Source organism: Erythrolamprus reginae, chromosome 9, assembly GCF_031021105.1.
Source record: "Erythrolamprus reginae isolate rEryReg1 chromosome 9, rEryReg1.hap1, whole genome shotgun sequence".
In the NCBI taxonomy this organism is placed as follows: domain Eukaryota; kingdom Metazoa; phylum Chordata; class Lepidosauria; order Squamata; family Dipsadidae; genus Erythrolamprus; species Erythrolamprus reginae.
Window position 1 is genome coordinate 32,240,540 of NC_091958.1, and position 7,976 is coordinate 32,248,515.

At 42.0% G+C, this 7,976-nt stretch overlaps 1 protein-coding gene across 1 annotated transcript; it reads left to right on the forward strand.

Moving 5' to 3' along the window:
* Positions 1-703: 703 nt before the first annotated feature.
* LOC139172544 (galanin receptor 2b-like) lies at positions 704-3,000 on the forward strand. Its single transcript, XM_070761696.1, has 2 exons — positions 704-1,077; positions 2,243-3,000. Exons 1-2 carry the CDS (start codon positions 704-706, stop codon positions 2,913-2,915), a joined length of 1,047 nt encoding a protein of 348 aa, XP_070617797.1. The 3' UTR covers positions 2,916-3,000.
* The last annotated feature ends 4,976 nt before the right edge of the window (positions 3,001-7,976 follow it).

Here is a 7,976-nt window from a genome sequence, read left to right on the forward strand (position 1 = left end):
GTTAGTTCAAGTTTAGAATCTGGGGTTTTAGGTTATCCCAGGAACATTTATGGATTCTTCAAGCCTTCTCTTATTCTTCTTTATCTGTTTGCCCCAAGATTGTTTGGGAAAATGTCTTTAGTTTACCTTTTAGGTTATCTCATGAACGTTTATGGATTCTTTTTTTAAAAAAATATTTATACATTTTTTTCTTTAATATATGTAAGTGCTTGGTGAACAGTGTATTGTCTGAGTCCATTTACTTATACAAAATAATAATCGTGCTAGTAATAATAGTAATAGCAGCAGCAACAACAACAATAGTGGTAAGGCTTGCTTATATATAATATTCCATCATTTACTTTTATATAACAATTATCACTTTATCTTCTAATTTCTATGTTTTATCTAGCCACTGATAAAATAAGTCCCATGTTATAAAATATTCTTTCTTCCTTGTCTTCTTTTTTTAACATCGATCTATCCATCTCCGCACAATCTAATAAATTTCTAATTATGTTTTCATCTGCAGGAGTTATCTTCATTTTTTCCAATATTGTGCAAATACAATTCTTAGATACATATTCCCTTGATTAAACATTTCTGGTGTTATATCTAACAAAAATATTTTAGGATTATTATCTCATGAGCGTTTATGGATTCTTCAACTTCTCTCTTGTTTTTCTCCATCTCTTTTGACCCCAGATTGTTTGTGCGGGGCAAAATGTCTGAACAAGAAGAACTTGCCGATTTGGGTAGGCGTTGGAATTCTTCAGAGCTCAACCAGTTCAGCCGTACCAAGATTGCCATCCCAGTTGTTTTCTCCATCATCTTTCTGTTAGGCATTGTTGGCAACAGTCTGGTTTTGGGTGTGCTCCTAAACAACAGCCAGAGGGGCTGCAACCAGACCAGTCTCTTCATCCTCAACTTGAGCTTGGCTAACTTCTTCTTCATCGTCTTTTGTGTACCCTTCCAGGCTACCATCTATTCCATGGAGGGCTGGGTCTTTGGCGCTTTCATGTGCAAAGTGGTCCATTTCTTCATCTACCTCACTATGTATGCCAGCAGTTTCACCTTGGCTGCTGTCTCAGTGGACAGGTAAGCCCATCTTCTTCTTCTTTATGACCCAGATTTGGTGCTGACACTATTGTGAGCACCCATGGGATTGGCTTGTGGTGGCGTGAGCTCTGCCGTTGAAGTTTCCACCCTGTAGTTCAGAGATGTTTGGCAACTTTTAAGACTTGAGGACTTCAATTCGCAGGCTTCATAGCTGGCTAGGGAATTCTGGAAGCTGAAATCCACAAGAGAGCCAGGGTGGCGCAGCAGGTAGAGTGCTGTACTGCAGGCCACTGAAGCTGACTGTAGATCTATAGGTCAGCGGTTCAAATCTCATCACCAGCTCAAGGTTGACTCAGCCTTCCATCCTTCCGAGAGATGGGTAAAACGAGGACCTGGATTGTGGGAGCCAATAGGTGGCTCTCTTAAAAACTGCTATTGCTAACATATTGTAAGCCGCCCTGAATCTAAGGAGAAGGGCGGCATAAAAATCGAATAAAATAAATAAGTTGTAAATTGCTAAAGCAGGACATCCCTGCAACAGCTGAGAGCTTGGCGTACCTGAGGATCTGGAAAAGTGGCTATGGAACCAGTATTGGGTTCCCACCTGGACGGGGGGAGCGGCGTTCCAATAGCGAAAACAGAAGTGTGTGCGCTGCTCCAGGTGACCGGCAGGTGGGCACATGAGTCAGAGCAAGATTTGGCTTCTGCGCATGCTCAGGAAACAAAACTTTGTGAGAGGACATGCAGGTGTGTGAGATTTTTGCAAAAAAAAATCGCTGAAATCTCATGTGCGCATGTGTCTTCGTGTGAGATTTGTTTCCTGCGTATGCGCAGAAGCTAAATCTTGTTCCGACAGGTACACCCACCGGTTATCTGGAAACCACACAAGTAGCTGAGATAAGCAGGAACCCCCACCTGTGTGGAACCCATAAGATGGTGGCGTTGCTGGGGAAAATGGCTGCACTCTCCCACACATCGCATTTGTAACTATTGTTCCTTAAACATTTAAATGATTTTTGATGCGGTTGCTTTGGTTATTTTGTGGCATTGATTTTTTTTTAACTTTGTACAGGTAGTCCTTGAGTTACGATTACAACTGAGCCCAAAATTGCTAAGTGAAATGTTTATTCCCATTTTACAATTTTTCTTTTATGATAAAATACAAATGTTTAGCAGTTTCTAAAGCAGTTGGTTTTGTTGATAGGTATTTGGCCATTCGCTACCCGTTACACTCCCGGGAATTACGTACAGCCTACAGTGCGGTGATGACCATGCTGATAATCTGGGGCCTCTCCACAATCTCCTCGGGCCCCTACCTGAGCTACTACAACTTGGTTCAATGGGAGGACAGCTACATCTGCGTGCCAGGCTGGGACGGATGGAGGCGCAAGATCATGGAGACCAGCACTTTCATATTTGGCTACATCATCCCAGCTCTTATTGTCAGTCTCTCTTATACCAGGACCATTAAGCATCTCTGGACATCAGTGGATCCTTTAATGGGCATGGTGGAGTCCAAGAAGTCTAAGTGGAAAGTTACTAAAATGATCATCATCGTGACCATCCTCTTCTGGGTCTGTTGGTTGCCCTACGATGTGCTTGTTCTTCACTATCTCTATGGGGATTTCCCATTCAACCAAACGACCTATGTTTTGCGCCTCCTCTCTCACTGCATGGCATATGCCAACTCTTGCCTCAACCCCATTGTCTACGCCTTGGTCTCCACACACTTCTGCAAAGGGTTTAAGAAAGTCTTTAGATGTCTGCTGAGGAGGAAACCATGGAACAACGTCCAAGCAGTCCATAACACTCTTACTGAGCCTGGTCTTGGGGTGGCCTCCACAGATGGGTCCCGAGGGAATGAGGATAATGGATAACTGAATAGGTGTCAGGCAGGTCCAAGGTCCATCATGGTCCCATCATCCCCTGCATTTCATAAGCCAAATTGAAATGGGATATCAGCAAAGGGTGCCGAACACTTTGGATAAGACCATAAGCCATCATAACCAAAGTATGTTCTCTTCTAAAAGGACACAGAATTTACTGTATCTGTGGGAATTGTGGGGAAAGTGTCTATAAAGTCTCTATAAATTGTGGCAAAATCTCTTTCCCTTGAAGGACACACTTTTTTCTTGAGGGGAGGACACCTTTCAGGCCGAAACCATCATTTGAGTTTGGAGACTTTGGCTGCCACACAATACGATGCAGAATGTAAAAGGATTGTGGGAATTTAGGAGGGGTGGTTGATGGGGGCAGTAGAGTACTAGCCATAACAAATTCCTTCTAGAGACTCAAGATCATCTTTTGTTTAGCACCTGCTCGGAAGTTGATGGGCAGATCAGACATATTGGCAGAACCAGAGTGGACGATGTGATGAACTTGTGGGGATGGGAACAGGGGATGAACTTTAAACTGGGTGGAGAAATCCATGTGATTTCAGATTCGGGTTTCTCCAGATGTGCTAACATAGCTCTGTTAATAAATTGGAATTATGAGGAAGGCCGTGCCTCGGACTCTGATTTAATTCTCGGATGGTATTTGGAATGCTGACATTAAGGACTTAGGGACACTCAATGGAAGTAGTTTGGCAGTCATGTGACTAGGTGGGAGGGGTTTTGCAGTCATGTGACTGGGTGGGCATGTGACTGAGTGACATGGCCAACCTGATGTCACTCACGTCAAGTGTTAGGGTTAGGGTGCCTGGGCTCTCCTCACCTCAAAGGCCTCAATGAGATACGATTTCCCCATCTATTTGCAACTACTGAACATCCAAAATATACTATTTAATCCTATGTATATATACCATGCATACATATTACACACAGGGTGTGTAGGGAACGAGCTGGCATGTACCTGCACTCTGTAAAAATGCTTCAGGCTGAGATTGTTTTAAAGACACAAAACAGAGCAGAATCGTTAAAGTATTTTGAAAAGAGGCCAGCATTCTGGATTTAGCAGATGTGCCTAGTGGAGCAGAAATTTGGGAGAGGGGAGGCTACCTACCCAATTTACTTGCCAATGTTGATGATACCTTTCAGCAAAGGTGTTCCTAAAATGACTTACAAGAATGTTTTATATATATATAATAAACAACAATTATTAATCAATCATAGCTCCCTGCAATAAATATGCATCTGTCTGGGTGGAGAAGGGGGAAGTACCAGAAAAATATTGGGGGGGGGGGGGGAATATCCCTGGGGAAAAGAAAAGGAAGGTACAAAATCAATTACAGAAACGCTGGTTGGAAATAAATGATGGTTTTGGCATAAGCGTTTGCTCTGAAGCCAATCTAGTTTGTTTTGATTTATGCTGTGTTGAAAAGTTTCTGGGGTTTTTTTTGGGTGGGGGGAGTTCTCCCCTGATTTTCTAGCGGCTTCGGAATTGTTTTGAATTCCTTTGGGGAGTTTTGTTTATTCGTTTCTGGAAGGGACATGGTTGTTAGAGGAAGGAGGGAGGTTCTACTCAAAAAAACAGTCCTTGGGAAGCAACTCAATCACATACGATCGCCAAATGGCCCAGCCCTTTCAGGTATAGGTAGTCCTTGATTTACAACCATTCATTTAGTGGCCAATCAAAGCGAAATATGGTACTTTTTTTTAAAGTGACTTATGGCTATAAATCTACTTGTAGTGAAGATCTGGTGCTTTCCCTAGGCTGGGAGGTAGAAGGTTGAGAACTAGGGAATTTCAATAGATATAAATAAAGTAAAACCAAGATAATAGTGTCCAGAGACTTGGAGTTGCTTCCCATAGAAAAGAAAACATCAGCAGCCATAAAATCTGGGTTGGTGTGGCCAACTGAACATTACTCACTCTCACCGAGTCACATGTATGTATGAATGTAGGTATGCAGGTATGAACGTATGTGATTTGTAGGCTGCCCAACTCATTAGGGACTCTGGGCAGCCTACAAATGACACCCCCCCTAGGGCAGAGAACCGGTTATTAAAAAACACCCAGAACTACATCTCTCTCTCTCTCTCTTTCTCATTCTCTCTCTCCCCCCCAACTCTCTATATTTTATTTATTTATTTATTTATTTATTTATTTATTTATTTTTATTCGTAAAAACATGTACAAGATAGTAGGTATTGAATAAACATAAGTAAAATAGGTCCCCCCCCTCTCTTCATATCTCCCTCCCCTCCTCTCTCTGAAGACAACATTGAGAAAGCACTACATGGCCTAAAACCTTCTCTATCAATCGGGCCTGATGGATTATGTGCATACTCCCTAAAAAAGCTCGCAACAGCCATAGCTAAATCATTAAGCATAATCTTTGAAAAATCCTTCAGGACCAGTTCCCTACCAAACCTAAGGTCATTAGCCAGTCATTCCCATCTTCAAAAAGGAAAATCCCAGTCTAGTAGAAAACTACAGGCCAATCTTTCTATGCTGTGTCACGTGCAAAGTCATGGAATCAATCATAAACCTATCCATTACCCTCTACGAGAAGAACACTCCACTCCTCTACTTGCAACAGAATACCTTACACAACCAGACTTGAAATCCTGGGTTTAGAAAGCTTAGAACTACGTCACCTTCAATGCAACCTAAACATAGCTCATAAAATCATCTGCTACAACGTCCTTCCTGTCAACAACTACTTCAGATTCAACCACCACAATATATGAGTGTACAACAGATACAAACTCAAAGTAAACCGCTTCAAACTCAACTGTAGAAAATACGACTTCAGCAACCAAATAGTGAATGCCTGGAACTCACTACCTAACTGTGTAGTTTTGTCATCAAATCCCCAAAACCTTTACCCTTAGACTATCCACTGTTGACCTCCTATTCCTAAGAAGGGGCATGCATAAATCCACCAGCGTGCCTACCGTCCCTAACCTAATGTTTCCCTCTTATTACTACCCATCTCATGTATATAAACAACACTATATCAATGTACAGTGGTACCTCTACATAAGAACTTAATTCATTCCGTGACCAGGTTCTTAAGTAGAAAAGTTTATAAGTAGAAGCAAATTTTCCCATAGGAATCAATGCAAAAGCAAATAATGTGTGTAAACCTTTAGGAAAGAAATAAAAGCTTGGAATTTGGGTGGGAAAAGGAGGAGGAAGAAGATGAGGTGAGGGGAATAAAAAAAATCCAAAACTTTAAGGCTTAAAAAAAGAAAAAAAGAGGGACTCTGAGGCGGCGAGGAGGACCACCCACCTCCCATACACCTGGCGTGAGGCTGCCTCCCATACACTGCACCAGAGAGAGAAACCCAGGGGGAATGGCAGGAACCTGGCCGGGCCTTTGTGCCACTCTCAAGTTTCCTGGGAGATTTTTCTGGGCTCGGGTTCTTAAGTAGAAAATGGTTCTTAAGAAGAGGCAAAAAAATCTAGAAAAGTTCTTAAGTAGAGGCATTCTTAGGTAGAGGTACCACTGTATACTACCAATACATACTTGACAAAATAAAATAAACCAAATAAAATCAATAGACTATGTGAAGAATGGTTAAGTTAGTTCATGACAGCTGTCTCCTAATGCATAAGGACTAGTGATAGAGAACCTGTTCTTCAAAGCCCCTGAGGGCAGGACAAGAAGCAGAGGGTGGCTGCATGTTAAAGAAATCCAACCTGGAATTAAGGATGGCCTCCAAAGTAGAAATCGGAGTCCTGTGTGGAGAACTTGAAAGAAATGAGGTGTTTTTGGCCTGTGGTAAAAAGAAGGATGGAGGGCTGACAAAAAAGTATTTTTCCATTCTTGGAAGATCCAGTTCTATTGGCACAATGGATGTTCCCTAAACCACACCATCCTAATGACGTATTTGCCCCATTATCTGTTGAATAGTTGGCAGGAGTCTAGGCTCATTCCAGACCTCCTTAGGCAGGGTTTTAATCTGCAATTATATCAGCGCAACAACTTTCTTTGGAAAATGAGACAGTTAGCTTCTATCGCTGGCTAATAAACCTGGAAGCAAGTCAATATGATTCTTTCTTTCTTTCTTTCTCTTTCTTTCTTCTTTTCTTCTTCTCCTTTTCTTTCTTTTCTTCCTTCCTTCTTTCTACTTCCTTCCTTCCTTTTTCTTCTTTCTCTCTCATTTTTCCTTTCTATTTTCATTATCTCTCTTTTCTTTTCTTCCTTCCCCATCTTTCTTTCCCTTTCTTCCCTCCATCCTTCCTCCTTTCCTTTCTTCTTCCTTTCTTCCTTCCTTCTTTCTTTTCTTTTCTCCTTTCCTTCTTTCTGTTCTGTATCCATGGTTACAGGGGTGTCAATCATTACTCAAATTACCTATTTGTAGATAGTTTAAAGTAATTGGTTAAGCCGCGCGTGGGAAAGTACAAACGGATGTCAAAGCCACACCTCCCAAAACCTGAGTCTTTTAAAAAAGGAAACTCAAGCCGTGTGTAGTTATATGCTGTTACAAAATGATTCCTTTGTTACAAGCAGGGGATTCCTAATAAACGAATCTTGCTTTACAATCAGCGTGTTTTCTCACGACTTAAAAGTAGCGACGAGGAAGTAAAGAACCCAAGATGGAGTCATGGAGCCCAAATTAGTAGCTCAAGCACTGGAATTCTTCGACCCAGAGCAAGAATCCTGGGACACCTATATGGAGAAATTCAAGAATTTCTTGGAGGCATTCCGGCTACGAAGATGCTAGTGACAAAGTCAAGAGAGCAATCTTCCTCAACCATTGTGGCGAACTCATGTACAAACTAACGAAAACTCTCACGGATCCAGTACCGGTGCGGATGGCCCCATGGACCACAATCACCAAAAAGCTGGCAAACCACTTCAAATCTACGAAGCCGCCGAGAGTATACCGCCACAAATTTGAGTGCTCAAAACAGGCTGAAGGTGAGTCAATAAACCAATTTGCCACACACCTGAGAACGCTCCTCACGAACTGCAAATATAAACACCCAGAAGACAGGTGAGTTGACCGCCTAATCTTGGGTATGAGAAATGAATCAGTACGGGAA